At 43.3% G+C, this 18,384-nt stretch overlaps 1 protein-coding gene across 1 annotated transcript in view; it reads right to left on the bottom strand.

Annotated features, from left to right (window-relative positions):
- MUSK (muscle associated receptor tyrosine kinase) overlaps positions 1-18,118 on the bottom strand; it is a 55,448-nt gene extending 37,330 nt beyond the window's left edge. Inside the window, exons 1-5 of the mRNA XM_009286216.2 lie at positions 18,022-18,118; positions 13,640-13,766; positions 8,936-9,087; positions 7,394-7,521; positions 6,754-6,895 (exon numbers count right to left, since the gene is read on the bottom strand). Of these exons, the coding sequence (XP_009284491.2) occupies positions 6,754-6,895; positions 7,394-7,521; positions 8,936-9,087; positions 13,640-13,766; positions 18,022-18,118 (646 nt within the window). The remainder of the gene's footprint in view (positions 1-6,753; positions 6,896-7,393; positions 7,522-8,935; positions 9,088-13,639; positions 13,767-18,021) is intronic.
- Positions 18,119-18,384: the final 266 nt, after the last annotated feature.

Raw genomic sequence — 18,384 nt, 5'->3', positions numbered from 1 at the left:
ATAAGAGGTCCACAAAACAGCTTTACACTTTGCGGGCATAGTCTGTTAACTAAATAGCCAAGGCACTGCTTTCTATTGTCATCTAGTCTGCTGTCCCCTCACTGCCTCCAAGAATTAGACAAAACGATTAAAAAAAAAAAAAATCTAGACCAGATCTACCCATGTCCTGGCAGATCCTTCCCTCTGAAGGGACGATTCTCCAAGGAAGACCTTCCTATTTTTAAGGCTAAGGCAGTTCTCACAAGTGGCTTATAGGGGAACATTTTTGTGGCCTGTGGCAGGGTATTATTTTAGTAGCTAGTAATAAGCAATAAACTGCGGGCAGGAAAAGACTTCTATCTGCCACAGTTGGAACGCAAAAACAAACAATGTCTAAGTCAGGGGAGCATGAGGAACATTGCTTCTACCCTTGTTCTGATTTGTTTGCTTCATAGTAGAACAGGAGGAAGTGGAGCAGGAGCACTTTGACAGAGGGATGAATGAAACTGCCTGGATAAAGGATCAGTAGCCCTCAACCAATGCCCCCATTCAGCCAATTGGAAACTGCAGAGAAGATCTGATCCAAAAATCTTATTAAATCCATGGAGAATCCAGTTAGTTTCTTGATAAGCATACTGGATCTTCCAGCACGTGTCCTAGCTAATTTGTTTGTTTGTTTCCTGACAGATTTATGATTGCTAATTTCAAGACATGCCTTTGTACAGTGATGACTTCAAAACTAAACCTTATCGCACAGTATACTCCAAAATGCCTGAATTCCACAACTCTCTGGTGCCACAGGCTGGAGATTGAGCTCAACTTCATGTAAATCACAAGATGGAGGTGCATCTCAGTACACGACCAACAGGACCGTCTGTGTACTCTTTCCTTTTACATTACAGTCCATGTATTTATGGCCTTTTTCTTTCTTATTCAACATTAAAAATGCATCACTGGGCAAACTGGGAACATCAGAGGTTTCACTGGCTGGGTCCAAAAAAAGAAAGACACAACAGGAAGGTTGTTCTTCATCTTCAGGGGAAGAAAAACCTTTTTTTCAGGAATTCTGCACACAAAGTCCCAGTATGCAAGGCTAAAAAGCACAGTAGACAATTCAGACTGTCTTCCTACAGCAGAGGACTTCCACACACATGCTTCTGTTGGAACGGAAGGACACGTCTCAGAAGAACATTCTACCTTCATTTGTGTTGGTGCCTAATCCACCACAACCCTTTGTACATTTTAATGGCAATAACTTCATGCATTTCCAGAAAATGCTCTTTCCATATTTCAAGCTATAAATTAGGCTGATAAAGAAACATATGTTTTACAGTTTTATGCCTCATCTAAAAACAGCTGTTACTTCTAAACTGTAAGCGATTCACAGTCAACTTTTCAATTTCTTTTGTGACTTTTTTATTTTGAAGAATGAAGAACAGATAGGACAGGAGCTCATTCTACCAATTCATAAAATGACACTTTCCTTCCCCCAAGGAGAGAAGGAAATGTTCTCCAAAACAGAGCAAAAAACTCTGCCAGAACACAGAGCCCAGGTCAGGCAATCAAGCCTGTAAGTCATCGCAAAATGTATTATTTTACTGCTGTTTTGCAATAGATGCTTCTTATTTGATTCAGGAATTGTATATACTTTGAGTATTGGTTATAAGCACCACATCTGAAAAAGACAGCAAGAGAGTAAAGGAGAACCATCCAGTGAAATTTATTTCGCACATTAAAAAAAACAAAACTACCAGAAAGCTTCTGTCTGTGTCTGAGTGACAAGCATGCTCATAACAGCAATATGCCCATGCCTCTTACCAGGTAAGAGCTTTAAATTTATTCTTTCAATGTCATAAAATTTATACATAATGGGTATGGAGAATATCATTGTTGCACATGTCAAGCCATGGGGACCGCAGAGGATGTACAGTTTTAGGCAGCAGGCCCAGAAGCTGAACCTGATGAGCCCTTGCATAGCTTTTGCTGAACTGGTCCTATTAATGGACTGGATCAACGTCACTGCAAATAGCAATGAAAACCGAAATTCCTCCTGTTCTACAGCCTACGTTACATAAACAGCTGTCCAATGCATGAAGGAAAAAACAGATTAATGTCTCACTAATGCTGCCTATCATGCAAACCCTACAGATTTCAAATGCTCAGACAAGGGCCAAGAAATGCATTCTTGGCACAGCCTAAAAGTCTATACCCTGCCCTCAATTTTCACTGACTTCAATGGGAATTTCTGCACTTGAGGACAACTCTCAATGTTACTGAAGGCAATAGCTGCTTTCCTATTTATTTCAAAAGGAGTGATCTTCAGGTAAAACTGGATGGAACATCTTAGCCGTCTGAGCCAACACCTTGTCAATAAACTTCAGCCTTCAGACATCTGTGTAAACTGCAGATCAGGTAAGCTAGCAAATGCTTCTATTCTACCATAGTCCTGAATCTTGGATTCATCCAGGAACCTTTCAGCCACAGATTCACTTTGGGCATCAGTACAGCAATCAACAGGAAATTTGTACAAATCCTTTGGCAAGGTACTGCTTCACTGAGTACATAAATGCTCTTCTCTTCTAGGGTTAGCACAAATGTTCATTATCAAAACTGATAATGTAGCAATTAAACAGCTAGTTAGCAAAATGTTTAAGATGATAGAAAATCAATACAAACCCGCAGGTCAGAAATGTTGCCTCCAGGAAATTAAAAACACCTTTCTTGGCAAACAGCCAAGAGTATAATATTGGTCTTTTATCTCAATGCACATGTTACCTCCTGTAGCCATCTCTGGACATATGTGAGCAACAGGAAGTCATCCTCACACGCTAATTTTAACAGAACCAGCAAACTGATCATTGCTCATTTGTTTTGCTTTGCAGAGCTGTGTGGAGAAGGCTTCTTTCTGCCTATTGCACTTCTGTCTCATGCCAGTACTTCTACTAGTCCTTTTTTCCATAAGTTGTGTAGGCTATAACTAATTTGACAAAGGAACCTAACGGGGGAAAGCCAACTCAATACACCCATGCAGCTTCTGCACAGCTGGAAACCAGCACGGTGGTGGAGGACCACTTCATAGTGACCCCAGTACATGCCAGAAAGAACCAACCCTGCTCCTCCAAGGTGTCCCCTCAGAGCTAAACCAGAGGCAAGTGTCATTTTATTGCTACAGGACACACCAAAATCGTAAAAATAGTGTGCAACCCTCCTTCAGCAGGAGGGCTGCCTACCTTGCATGGTCACTTACTTGGCTTTCCTGGCCAACGCTTGCCTCTTGTGCCCCTTCCCCATTCCTCACCTCCCGTGCCCGCTCCCTGGTGTCAAATCAAGGGGATGCCCCATGCTCTGCTTCTCATCCTAACACCCTCCAGGCACCCCAGGCAGCCTTTTAGTGAAGGCAGTGCTGTCCGTGGTCTCAGCACGGTTCCCAGTGAAGATCCTGGCTCTTCCCGCAGACCCAGCAGTCAGGTCCATTATGATTATGTTTCCACTTTTGATGGATTATGCCTTTCAAGGAGAGAATCTGTTTCAGTATCACATGTCCAAATTCATGTGGGTTTGCCCCAAACTTGCAGAAAAACACAGGCCAAAAGGACAGGCTTTTTTCAACCCTTTTAATTAAAATCCTGACCCAGTTCTGGACACTAAAGCTCATTAACTGATTAGAGCTCACTAGTTCATCACCCGAACTCTGGTGCCTGAAATGTGTCCCGGGCTGCGCTGGTTAGGGACCAGTCCATGCAGGGGGCAGCACCCAGAGGATCCTTATCTCCTTCCCTCCATTCACTGACAGGAGTGAACACTGACAGGAGCAACTTAAAAATCAGTTCCATTAAGAAAGGCCTCCAGTGCTTTCTTTTTCCTGACAAGAATTGCACCTGAATATTCATCTACAATTGTTGCTCAAATTATTTCAACTTTGCTTTAAAAATAATAAAGCTTTAAAAATATTAAAACTGTGCTTTAAAAGTAATAAATAGAGGCCAGTATTATAAATGTTGAGGAAAGCCAACAAGGAATGGAGAAAAAATATTTGGAAAATCAAAATAGCAGCATTTTTCAAACTGTTTTACCCTGGACCGCTGAAGCCAGACAAGAAGTAGGAGTATAAGGCACCTCAGTGGTGTAAATGCTTGGGCCAAGATTATCATCAGTTTGAATGAGTGGATCCAGCATAGATAATTATACATATTTGAGACTTGCTATAGTTTCTGGGCCCAGCTTCAGCAAGTCATTTAAGCATGTGCCTGACCTTACATGCATTAAGGAGCCTGACCACATGCAGGAGGCAGAGGGTCAATCTTTCAAGAAGTTAAACAACTCTGCACTTTGAACAATGCCTGAAACTAATTGTGGGACTAATGCTGAACCCGTTAAAATGGAAGCTCACAACAGAAAATTAGAAACCTCCTTCAGAAATCAGGACCCGTCTGATCTAGATTTAGCTAGGCATAAATATTTGCACAGCTCTTTGAATGGGCATTTGCTTCAGGATTAGATATTCATAGTTAACCAGCCATGCTTAGTCATTTTATTTTAATATTAAGCCACACTATGCAGGGTGGTAACTCCAGTGAATGTAGCACCAAGATTTAAGAAAAAATATTGTAATGTTATTACAGAGAAGCAACAAACAGCATATTTTCATAAGTTTTCTGAACATAGTAAATGCTCAAAGAAGACTGACTGAAGTGTGATTTTCCTGCATGGAGTAATTTTAGATTATTATTTACTTGGAGTTATTTTAAAATGCTGATACTATGGAGGTGGGGGGGGTAGGAGAGGTAGGAAGGGAGGGACACTAAAAATAATGATAAAAGAGGTGTATGAGGGGGGCGCACTTGTGTGCTCATACCTGCATGCATACACAGGTATGTGCATATATGTATATATGCTAAATATCCATAAGAATTAATCTAAAATACTGGGAGGGGAAGGGATCTGTATACACAGCAAGCTGCAGTCAGGATTATTACCTTTGGATTTTGGAAGCCAAAACAAACATGCATCAGTCCAGTTTGGGTGGCAGCCTGAAGCGAGGTATATTATATGGGTGCCCTACCAGAGAAACCAAGGCAAGCCTGGAGAACAGCATTGCTTTGTTCACCCAACACATGAATGGAACATGAGGGGATAGTTTGTGTGGGAGCACTGAGCTCACATTGATTAATTAAGAACTAATCTTCCTCATTTTAAAAAGAGCACACACAGGCTCTCCCTTGCAAGTAGGATATTTGTGGATTATTTTGCCATTCTTTGAATTAACAGGTGACTGCATAATTCCAGAGACAAGGACAAAACAAGATATCAACCTTAGCAGCCTGGATTTTGGTGCTGTTCCAGCCCGCTTTTAGACTCCCTAACTGGCTCTGGTAGATCCAGAGCAACAAAATCCCAGAGCCTGAGGCCCTTCAGCATGGAGGGGGCAATTGTATGCAGGCATCGAATATTTGCCATTCACAGTTAATTCTTGACAAGCCTTTGGCCACTGTCTCAATGATGGGGCCAAACCAAAATCCAGGACCCAAGCTGTTCACAGCCAGATCCAAGTGTCTTCAGTTTGCCCCATCGCTTTTAGCTCAGGAGAAGTACAACTCTGAATCTAGATTAGGAATAGCTGCCTTACTTTTTTAAAGCTATTTAAGGAATTTCTAACATACTTGAAGTCCGTATGTGTAAATATTAAAAAAAAAAAAAATACTGAAAAATGAATGCATTTTTTAGGGAAACAGCAGACCTACAGTAATTTGTAGTTGGATCTAATACACCTGATGCTGCTCCCAGAAGAAAGTCAATGGTCATCTTAGAAATGGGATTGCGTCCTAAGTAACCTCTGATAGTCCCAGGCCAAATGTAACCTACAACAGTCTTTTGAAGCTTACCAGGCAAATGGACACCCTTCTCCACTTTCTACAGTACAGTCATTCTGAATAAGAAATAAACATTATTTCATCTACTGAGTCAGTCATCCCTCCTCCCACTCTGCAAAATTTTGTTTAACCCAACTTCTCTTATAGGGTTCCAGAACATTGAATGCTTCATTGCCTACATTTGAGTTCCCCTGCAGCCCACTGGTCTCAGCACTCTGAAACTGGTGATGATTTATACCACAAAGCAAACACCTTCTGTAAATAAGAGACGGACACTGAGCACATAAAGACCAGAAACTGAAAAATCAATCCGGTGTTTGGTTTAGTGGACAGAAAATGTTCAAGTTCTCAAAGAGAAAAGCTCTCTTTACCTGAAGAATCAACCAATTCAGATGGCAAATCAGAGGAAAGGGAGAGGGACATACACATAATGCTGCAAAATGCTTCACTGTTTGCAGCTGCAGCTCTCTCTGATCAGGCTCTTTGCAGTGAGTTTCCAGGGCCATCAGCTTTCAACTTGTCCACCTCCACAAGCCATAGCATATAACCCATGGGTCTGGTGGGACTTTTCAAACAAGAAACAAGCTGGAAACCATCACTCAGAAGGAAAAACATATTTGGGAGTCCTTACTCCGACAAATATCCCACCAGAGCCACAGCAGCCATGGACAAGGACCTTCCACAGATTGTCCCTTTCACCATCAGCCAGCAATGGGAGCAGTTATGGACAAATTTTCTCTGTTTCTCACTCTGCTTTCCTTTCCTTTCCCTTCTTCTGCCTTTTGGGTCACGCCCTAGGATGTTTTTGTTGCCATCAATGTGACACTTCAGGTTAATTCAAGTTAAGCAGGTATGCACGAGGAGCTGGCATGTGGACCTGGAGCCCACTGCGAGGATTACTCACCTTCCACTACCACCATTGCGGGTTTCGAATAGGCTGTGCCCAGGCTGTTCTTGGCTACACATCGATATTGTCCTGCATCTTCTCTCTGAACATTGTGGATCCTTAAATTCCCTGAATCAAGGACAGCAATGCGAGCGTTCTCCTGCCAGAGGAAGGAGGAATCAAGGTAAGGGCTCTACATGCAGGCTGCACGCAAGCAGCACCAAATATCCGCTTCCAAAGATTGGGCTTACATGCATGAAAATTATTTGTGTTGTCCTACAACTGAAGGATTTGGGGCCAGCTCTTCCTGCTCAGTATTGTCAGAACACACTCACCCATCCCTCTTTTTGCAGATCAGTGAATTATAGCTTCAAAAGAGCCCTGAATCTTAGCTAAGTGGCTCAGTCGCTGCATTCAGAAGCATTTGGCTACGCTTAGTAGTAATAAATATATATAATATAAAACATAAATACACAGAGAATGTTTGGTTTATAGGCAGAAGTATTGCAGATGCTGATATTTATGAGATGAGCCCTGGATTTTCCAAATGCTTGCTTCCTAGCAACTAGAATTTACAAATGATGTAACTGATGCTAATATTTTAACACAGTAACTTTAGCGAATAGTTAGCATTACTTGAATTTCATTCTCTACTCACCTTTACAACTGTTTCTCCTTTGATCCATGAAACAGAAGGTTTTGGATTCCCCATTGTAGTGCATGGAAGAACAGCCTTTAACCCTTCTATTATTTCCACATTTATAGGCGGTCGGGTTATTTTGGGTCCTAAAATTTTAAAAGTCAAAAATTAAAGTTGAACAGCAGCTAAGAGATACTAGAACAGGACAAGTTCAGAAATGACAACAAAATCTCTGCTGCTTTTTCTGTACATTGCTGAAAGATAGAGCAGTCTTAGTAGGTCATGAGCTGCCTTGGAAAGAAAAAACTTTATTAAGCACAGCATTCAGAGTTTCAGTGTATGGCTGCAAAAGAGGCTAACTTGCATGGGTTGTTTTCAGGAGTGGAGTTTGACAGCCATTTGAATTAGGGCCTGGGCTAAAATCCAAATCCAGATAAGAATATTTCCAATATTGAAGAATGTTTGCATTCCAGGTTTTGACATTCTTCACTGCATAAACAGTGTCTTGTGTGAAAGCTCAGATTGGGAGTGAATCAGTTTTAAAATAGTTTTAACCCAGGCTTGTCTCTAGCTCAACAAGAAGGGCATGTAAACTCAATTAATGTCCCTAATTGAAGGATTTATAACTATGTTAGTAAAAAGGAGAAAGGATCCTTCAAGAAAAAAACAATCAAACTCCCTTAAAGTTAATATGGGACAAATTTAAATTCATTTTACCCAAAGAAAAACATGGCTTAACTTACTCTGAGCTGGGAGTAAAAAATATCTTCATCTCAGTGTTTTGGGAGATCTGAAGTTTTGTCTCCCTTGCATGATACCGAACCAGCAGAAAAATGACCTTCAGAGAGCATCACCTCCTGGCCCCCACCTGCAGGCGACTGGGGTGCTGGAGAGCCCCAGAATTACCAGACCTAGAGGGTCATGCTTATTAGCACAAACAAATCCTTTCCTACAAACAGATGCTTTAGCCAGGATATATCTCAGCTGCCCTTTTAAGTGTTTGTGTAAATAACTGCAGCCATGTGAGTTCTGCTTCACCGAGCTCAGCACGTATATAGCCCTTTGCAAGAACCAGTCCTCTGCCTTCCACGTGGGATGATGAGATTTACACCGTGGTGCTCCAGACATTTCAAGGTTGCTAATAACATCCGAACAGCATTTATTTGCTTTTGCCATCCTCAGGCATAAATCTGATTAGTGAAATCTCATGTTTAAAATTCACAAGGGATTTATGCAGTATTGCTACAGAGGTCTAATCTATCAAATTGTGCTGCTTTTACGAAGGTTTGTACAAAGGGCATTCTTCAAAGCATCGGTTTTTATCCTCTGCTATGCAAACAGTTCCTCTGATCCTAGCACAAGTGTGTGTTATTCAAAGTGAATAATCACAACTGCTTTTAGTTAAGATATGATCCAATATGCCATGTCTCTGCCTCAAGGGACTGCACCCAGCCCCACAGGAACATGGGTCTGCCCTGAACACGGACCCCTGGGGGCCATACCTGGGGGTCTGCTCAGGCTCTCAGTTACATGCTCACATGGTGTCACATTCCCACTTACGCATTTTCACTTGGAGAGCCCCACAGCTCTGCGCGGCCGCTCCAACCCCGTTATCCGCTGTGCAGCAGTACACCCCATCATCACTGTCCTCCACGCTCAAAATGGTCAGGAGCTGCCCGTTCCTCTGTATGCTGTACCGGGTGTCAAACAGCCTGCAGGGCAGAGCACAGATTGTCAGAGGTGGGGGGACAGCAGGGACAGAGAGGGGGGATTGCATTTGTATCTGCAGACCGCTGGTGACACTAAAAATGGCAATATGTTTTACTTTTTATTTTCAACCTGCAAAGAGAAGGGAAGGCACTGAAAATGCTGAGTTTGGCCTTAAGATTCGGTTTGGTCCTCACTAGACTGTGCAGTTCCTGACTGCCACCAGCATGGTGGCAATTCTTCCTCCAGTCAGGTATCGGTAAAGTAAGTAGGTATCATGGTTGGGTTTCTGTCTGGCCAAGGACAGGCATGAACACAAGTAATCTTATCCAGCTGGGTCCTGTTTTAGGTATAATCACTCAGTGCAAAGGAAGGACTGCCTATATAAGAACTGGAACTGGCTTAAGTTTTTTAGAGAAATCTTCTTCAGATTTAAAAAAAAAAAAATATTTTTTTCACTGAACAGATAATGTTATGGAAAGTTTTTTACTGTTCTGAAAAGAAGACACAAACCAAAAACTAAGTATTTTTTATGTCTGCATCCGGGAGTGGTTTTGTCTATTTTTTGGAAAAAAACACAAACCAGAAAACAAGCAAACAAATTTGCTGAAGAAAAGAAGCCATCTAAAAATTAGAGGATGCAAGTATAGCTATAGTTTAATGACAGCAGGCTTTAACCTGGAGACTTCAGAGAAGTCAAGAAAAGCCCTGAAGTTGGAGCAACAAAGGTACGGGATATTGTAATAAAGTCTGCAGAGAAAAGACCAATTCTATATGTGAGCATGGGGTGTGTGTGGGTGTGGGTGGGTGCGTGTGTACACATGTGCAAAAGCAAGGGAGAGACAAAAAGAAAGGTGGTGAGAAAGCGGAGGGCTGATCTCCAATTTTCATTGGAAAACTGGAAAAGCATAGTAAAACTTCAGTGGAACAAGATTTGCATAACATTGATCCTCCTGGAAGCTCTGCTAAGGCACATGGAGGACAGGGAGGTGATTCGAGACAGCCAGCATGGCTTCACCAAGGGCAAGTCCTGCCTGACCAACCTAGTGGCCTTCTATGATGGAATGACTACATCAGTGGACATGGGAAGGGCTACAGATGTCGTCTATCTGGACCTCTGTAAGGCCTTTGACACGGTCCCCCACAACAGCCTTCTCTCTAAACTGGAGAGGTATGGATTTGATGGGTGGACTCGCCGGTGGGTGAGGAATTCGTTAGTCACATCCAGAGGGTAGTGGTCAACGGCTCAATGAACAGATGGAGACTGGTAATGAGTGGCGTCCCGCAGGGGTCCGTATTGGGACCGGTACTGTTTAATATCTTCATCAGTGACACAGACAGTGGGATCGAGTGCACCCTCAGCAAGTTTGCAGAGGACACCAAGCTGAGTGGTGGGGTCGACACGCCAGAGGGACGGGATGCCATCCAGAGGAACCTGGACAAGCTCGAGAAGTGGGCCTGTGTGAACTTCATGAGGTTTAACAAGGCCAAGTGCAAGGTCCTGCCCCTGGGTCGGGGCAACCCCCGGTATCACTACAGGCTGGGGGATGAAGGGATTGAGAGCAGCCCTGCCGAGAAGGACTTGGGGGTACTGGTGGATGAAAAGCTGGACATGAGCCAGCAATGTGTGCTTGCAGCCCAGAAGGCCAATCGTATCCTGGGCTGCATCAAAAGCAGCATGGCCAGCAGGTCGAGGGAGGTGATTCTGCCTCTCTACTCTGCTCTGGTGAGACCCCACCTGGAGTACTGCGTCCAGCTCTGGAGCCCTCAGCATAAGAAAGACACGGACCTGTTGGAGCGGGTCCAGAGGAGGGCCATGAAAATGACCAGGGGGATGGAACACCTCTCCTATGAAGAAAGGCTGAGAGAGCTGGGGTTGTTCAGCCTGGAGAAGAGAAGGCTTCGGGGAGACCTTCTTGCAGCCTATCAGTACTTAAAGGGGGCTTATCAAAAAGATGGCGGCAAACTTTTTAGCAGGGCCTGTTGCGACAGGACAAGGGGGAATGGCTTTAAACTAAAGGGGGGTAGACTTAGACTAGATATAAGGAAGAAATTTTTTACGCTGAAGGTGGTGAAACACTGGCACAGTTTGCCCAGAGAGGTGGTGGATGCCCCATTCCTGGAAACATTCCAGGTCAGGTTGGAGGGGGCTCTGAGCAACCTGATCTAGTTGAAGACGACCCTGCCCACGGCAGGGGGGTTGGACTAGATGACCTTTAGAGGTCCCTTCCAACCCAAACTATTCTATGATTCATAAATTCCTCCATGTTTGATTTTCACACCTTCTTGCTTTTTGGAAGCACTTTCATGCAATTGACCTTTGATTCTGACCAACGGTAACAAAAGGGATCTGACCTGAGGATTGCCTCCCAAACCATCATAAATACCTGACGACTAAGTATGTCCTGTTTTTTCTTTTACTGTTAAAAATTGTACAGCAGTCACCAAGTAATCTGAATGTGCCATTTATGATGTTACAGGCACATATTTCCTTTCAACAGCCTTTCGCCTTTCAGTCTTGTATCTCCCTCCTCTTTTTTACCCTGGGAAGAAAGAGTACAATGAACTCATCTGTCTTGTAAAAGACATGTAGGCTCCATTCCCTTCTTTCTCTGAGGAAGGCTCACCCCATGCCCCAGGACATGGGGCAGGTAACCATTTCACTCATCACAGGGCACCTGCCAGTCTACTTGCACAAGTTGACGCCAAAAGGAAAGGCACTTCCAGAAGACTAGTGCTGACAAAAGCCTCTGCCCTGGCACTATTCTCATTGAAGCTGAATGTTTACACACTGTTTTGTTTTGAAGGTTAGGTTAGATGTCTGTTCAGGGTGCTAGGACCTTGGCAAAAGAAGAAAATTTTGTAGATAAAATAATTGATGTTTACTGCTTGCAATAACTAACCCCTTTGAAGTTTGAGACATACACACACACAGAGGCAAATAAATATATTTATAAGTTTTTTTCTAAAAAAAAGTCCACTGATCTGATCCTTTTCCATTATGCAAATACTTTCATCCATGTTCTTGGAAAGTAACAAAAATATTTTCAGTTTATCTATTTCCTTGTCTGTAGTCTGAGCTTTTGTATCCAGCAGCACTGACTATTAATGCCAACACAGCTTTGGGAAAGTGCAATAGTTGCTGCTATTAACATTGCTCCAGAAGCCCCAGTAAAGGAATGAAGCACCTGAGCTCTCTGGCCTCACCAGCAGAGCTTTTTTGATCAGTATTTTCCTTTTTGGTCAATGTTGTGGAAAAGGCACTGTGTCTCAGAGAGAGTGGGATGGCTTTTAGAAAGATGTGTTTGGCTTCTGGAAGTGAGGACTGGGGTAAGAAAAGATCTGGGTTTCATATGACCTTAGAACATAGAGAGAGTGAAATTTTAAAGACCGTGGGGAGAGAAAGGCATGTAATCTCCATGGTCCTGCATGAATGGCTTTCTCTCCCAGCTTTGATTTTCAGACATGGTGTCACCGATGGGGAAGGAATTAAGAGAAAGGTGACCTGATTTAGAAACAACATCCATGGAAATTCAGATCCCCATCCTGCAACTAGGCTGGGGTCAGAAGGTTAGGACTGGGGTTTTGCTGAGGTTCTGCTGCAGGCAATGAAAAAAAGATTTCGGAAGGCCAGAATGCATATGTGTAGAGTTTTCCTTTTCTCCTATTCTGAAATGGTCTTCCTAGCAGTAAGACCTCCTTCTGCTGCTGACTTATTTGGAGTCTCCCAAGGCAATGGTTCAAGGGCTCTTTTGATGCTTGACCCCAACAGCAGGAACTGTGCTTCAGGTGACCATCTGCCTAACATGGACAACTCTTGTGGAGAACGGGCCTTAACTGTGATACACAGAGATTGTTCTGTAATTTTCCCTTACAGAGGGAGTCACTAACAGTGATCCAGAAAGAGAAACTGATGTGAAGCCATGTGGCAGCCGTGATGTGATTTCAGAGTTGGAATATCAGGTACAGTTTACTCTGCAAGAACTTGTCTACAGCAACAGAGCTAAAGCAATGGTAACAACTTCCATAACACGTTTCCAAGGCTGCCTTCTTTGGCGGCACCTTGATACTTGGTGGTTAATGTCTGACAGTGCATGACAATGGGAAGCCAGTTTCCTATGGTCAGATCCAGAACTAGAAACAAACAAGACTGGCATGATACGACCCCTTGCATGCAAATTTTCCAAGCACGTTGCAGACACTTGGGCAACAAGTCTGGCAACGCTCCTTTTAAATATTATACAACATCCTCCTCCTTTGTAAATGCATAAACTGAGGAACAGAGCAGATTGCATTGTCTGAGGCTGGAGAGCAAACTCCTTGCATTGCTTGCAGCAGAAACTGTCTGTCTGCAAGCTCAAGTGTGTGAATCTGCAAGAGCACCCCCAGGTGCTCCTATCACTCCCTAAAGAACACAGATCCCTGTATAATTACAGCCACTCACCCTCTTCCCTTCCACAAACCCATTTTGATGTTTCCAGATATCTCCTTTATCATGAGGGAAAGCATTGACAGTTTTGGCAGGAGATGCTGGAGAGGGCTGGGGCTGCTCCCTACCTGATGGGAATGCTGTTGCGCGTCCACGTAATCTCCGGCTCAGGGTATGACTCCACTACACAGACAAACTTGGCGATGTCCTCTACCAGCGCATCCACAGTTTCCAAAGGAGTGCTGATCAAGGGAGCTGAGCAAAGGAAGAGAAAATGAGAAAACCTCCTGGTGCCTCCCAGAGAGAGGCACAAAGCCTGACAGACCCCTTTGGCAGAGGCAGCCGTGTCCCTGCAGGGTCACTCCATGGCTTTTTCCCCAGCGCCAAGGTGCTTTGCACACCCTCTATGTATTTGCTGTAACACAGGTCTCTCCGCATTTGTAGCTGCAGCCTTCTGTTGTTTGCTGCAGGTTTTGCATTTTCCCTTGTGTTCTTTCTATAGGGTGCAAAAACAGAGCAACCCAAGTGTAGTGCAGCTCCAACAAGCCCAGTGTGTCCCTTGTTTCTAACCCTCCTCTCCCCCAAGGTGCATGGCACTGGGTGGCATACTGTGAGGACACAGGTGAGGCTGTCCCCCTGCTACAGGGGTGGCATTGCATGGGCTGGAAGTGCAAGAAACAGCACACAAATTGACGCCAAGCTGACCTGCCCCTGGAGTGGGCACAGTGCCTCCTTATTAACACATAATGCATGAGATTTAGGCTTCTTTGTCATTAATACGGGATTTGTTCCACTCACCTATTTTTCTTTTTTAAAAAAAACCTGTTATATAGCACTATATTTTTCAAAGCCAGGCTCGTAAAGGCCCTTCAGGTCTTCCAGATTTGTGGCATGACTAGCACACATTCTCTTTTTCTCAACTTTTCTAACCAAGTAGCACCAGGGTTAGAAGTCTAATAGCTGTGTCTGATGCTTATTATCACACACCTGTCATTGTACATTATTTGAATGTATCTTTAGAAACATTTTCTGTTGCCCTGGTAAAAGACTTGAAGCATGGCTGGAAGGGATCAAAGGATATGTCTAGCGAATCACTTTCCCTGCGCATACAATGGTATGCATTGTAGCCATTGCCTCCAAAGATGCTTGAATGACTTTTAATCTATGGCTGCGAGGGACATACATCCAATATTTGTTGGACTGGATTTCATTGACAGCTGTGCTGAGGTGAACTAGTTTCATACCATGTTCCTGAAACACCACCTTGAAAATGTACAGTGGATGCAGGAATCTTCCTGTTCCTTGCTGACTGTAGCAGTATCTGGCTCACTGTGTGTCTTTTCACAGGACAATCCTGCCTACACTGTATCTGCTGGCCTTCCTCAGTACAATAAGATTTAAATTCAGGCAAAAAATAAACTACATCAATTTTACCCCTCCCTAACAAAAAAAAGGCAGAATACAAGGCACTCCAATTTAAGTGACTGAGAATAATAGAAAGCCTTTACCTTAATGCTTTTTCAATTTACATGGGAGTAAAAATTAGAATGTCTTTGGAGTTCAACTGGAATGAAGCTAGAGGAAGAAAGGAACAGCTTCCACTACCAGGTTAATGTAAAAGTCCTAATACTTTTGAAATGTTATTAGAACGAATCTGTCTCAATAATATTTCTAGATTATATGACTTCAGATTGCATAATTGGTAATGACTATACTTATATAAAAAAATCTTAAAACTACAGCTAAGGTAGCACTAAAGAATACAGTAATTAAACATTAGTTAAAACATGTCTGTGTCAGATTCATTGTTTAAGATCACTGCTTCAAATTGTATCAGGCTTCAATTTATTGGGTCATTTTGGGTCACACCAGATAGAAGTAATCATCCGTATTGCACCCCAGATGAATCCCACACCAGTGAAACCAAATGGAAGATTTTCATAAAGCCTAAATTTCCCTGCTACTGAAGATTGTCTTAGGAGAATAATCTCCAATAATGGCTATCCTGTCTACTTCAAGGGGATGTTGCTATTTCGTGACAGACTTTATTGGGTTTTAATGGCATTAAGCCTGGCTGAAATGGAGCTTTACAATCTGATTTTATATAGTATGTTTTTATTGCTGTTGTCCGCATGCCTTGATCTCTGGAAGGATGCTTTTTTAACCCTGAGAAATGTAAATTTTTACAGTAACCAAAATTCAAGCAACAAGTTTTATAACTGTGTTGTCATGATAAGCATGGCCATTCTCACGAAGAATAAAGTTAGATTTGTACCAAGAACCAGTGGGCATAACGACAGTATTTTATTCTCTGGGCAAACAAGGGCTGTCAGTTTTATGTATTAAATAAATTCACTAGCAACAGTTAAGTAGTTTCATGGTATCTCTTTAATTCAACATATGACAGAATTATCCTTAGCAATATTGCCTACATGAGGCCTGATGTGGCATCTCCTGAAAGCCAGCACACAGCTTTAGGGCAGAATCAAGCCCCATACTCATAGAAAATACTGTCCAAACTGACAGCACTTTACCTATGGTAAAAGCAGAAAGGGAACTTTTATTTTACAGCTACCTCCCCAAATTCTACATACTTGAAGAGCAACCATGACAACAACAGCAATGTGTCATTGTCTTATACGCTCTTTTTTACCTTTCCGATATTAAAACCGAGTGCTGGGCCAGCAAGGAGGTGAAGGCAGTGCTCCTGTAGCCGGGGTGAGGGGGCAGAGGGCATGAGGCCAGAGGACATGCGGTGCGTCTGCAGGGGGCAGCGAGCCGTGGAGCACACCGCCATTTTGTCACGAGGCAGCGAGAGAGCCCCAAAATGGCTGAGATGGTGCCTGCTTCTAAAAGCCGTCCAAAAAGCTCAGGTGTTGGTGTCAGTCCGTGTTTTCTCAGGAAAGCAATCAAAACTTATGATGCCTTCATTACCAGATTTCAACATGAGAAAATAAAATCCAAGCAACATGAGGACATGCCTATCAGCACATAGAAATGGTCCCAGACCTTTCCGTGTGCATCCACTGGGGCTGTCTGACATTTTTTAGGTAGCCCTGTGGCTTTAAATAACATTGAAAAACAATTAACTTATATATCTGTAAAGCCACACAGGTGCCATTTTTCTGGATGTCAGCTGTAGTTTCCCGAGATAGCAAAATGACCCAAGGCCAGTCACGGGGCCCATGAGAAAGCCAAATCCTTTTCTATCCCCAGCCCACAGAAGCTCCCAAATTGCTTGGCTTTGGTTTTGGATTCACACTTTCAAAACAAAACAAGCCAGGCAAACAAAACACAGCGGAAAACAGAGCCAGTCTCCCCTGCAATATTGCAGATGCCTGGAGATACTGCAGTTCCTCTGGTCAAAAACTGCTCAGTTGTGTTTCCAGCAACACAACTATAGGGCACCACTGGGCTGTAGCCGCATTTCAGCCTCTCTCAGGGAACAGGGCAATTCAGACACCTGTGGTGTTTTAGGAAAGGATGTGTATCTCTTCATTGCACTGTGCCACCAGAAAAAATCAACCCCCTTCCTCTTTGTTTTTCTTGTCTCTCCAATCCCGTCTTACCACAGCTTTCAAAAAGACCGGGGTTCACCAATTTACTTTAGTGTTTTAGGAAAAAATTAACATTTTTATTTCAAAAGGTTTTTTATGACGAAGAGACCATTTTTTTTTCCATTTTGAGACCAACCTGACTAATAATTGTAAGAGCACAGTCGTGCAAGAGCAGTGATGTTGGCCTAACAGGTGAATGCTGGCATCCTCCTTGAGGTTTTTTTTGTTTTTCTGAAGCTGCAAAGTTTCTGGTATGCTTTGAATGGCTCCTGACAATCACTGTGCAGCAAAACCTTTTGTCCACAGGGTTACTAGACAGTACGTCCAGAAGACCACTGTTGCACTGTGTACCTCGAAGACTTTTCTAAATCAGATTTTTTTCAGTTCTTCTGTTGGCTAAAAGTATGTGTGCGTGTGTCCGTGTGCATGTGTGCACACAAGAAAGGGAGAAGGTATATTAACTTTTATGTTATATGCAATACAAACCATGCATATTTGTATTTATATACATACACTGTGTAAAGGCATTATAGCTATTTACTTCTTCTTTGAGCTTTATATATTTATAAGCATACACAGGCATGCAGAACATCACAAATCTTGGGCTCTGCAGCAACGGGTGCTACCAGCCATTAAAACCTCTAAGCTTCCTTTGACATGAGAAATGTCCATCCCACCCAGGCTGAACCCAAAGGTCTCCCCTGTCCATTACAATGGGACTACATGCTCTTCCTAGACAAAGAACCTTCAATCCCAGACACAAATATGAGATTATTTTCACTGCTATCCTTCTAAAAGCAGTGAAGTGACCACCAAAAGCAGCACATTTTTGTCCTTTTCAGGAACGCTGTCGCTCCACCCACCCCACTATTACCAGAGATGCCTTCCCCTTTGCAAAACCTCCCTCAGCAAGTGGAAGAAGAAGAGCAGGGCAAATGCCCCTCCAAGCAAACCTTTTGGGAACATCTCGGCCAAGCTGAGGGCTGCCAGGGTGAGGATGTGCACCAGGGGCACCTTCAGCAGGTCATTCATGTTTGATCCAGAAGGCATCCGGCTCCTTCAGGCGAGATGTGCGGAGCTCCCAGCCGGCTGCATTTTGGATAGTGGTGTGCGAGCAGAGCTTCTCCGCTAATGACGGAGCAGGGTCTGCGGGATCTAAGTATAATCAGGAATTCTCCCACCCGATGGTAGTGATGGACATGGCCAGCTGGTGCGTATCCACTTCGGTCAGTGTGAAAGTGTGGGGCTCGTGAAACAAGAGAAAGCAAATCCCTTCTGAATTCCTTCTAAGCAAACAGAGAGGAGTACAATGGGCA

This window comes from Aptenodytes forsteri, unplaced genomic scaffold, assembly GCF_000699145.1.
Source record: "Aptenodytes forsteri isolate BGI_AS27 unplaced genomic scaffold, ASM69914v1 Scaffold103, whole genome shotgun sequence".
NCBI lineage: Eukaryota > Metazoa > Chordata > Aves > Sphenisciformes > Spheniscidae > Aptenodytes > Aptenodytes forsteri.
Note: the sequence above shows the minus strand (reverse complement) of the source record. Positions and strands in the feature narration are given on the sequence as shown.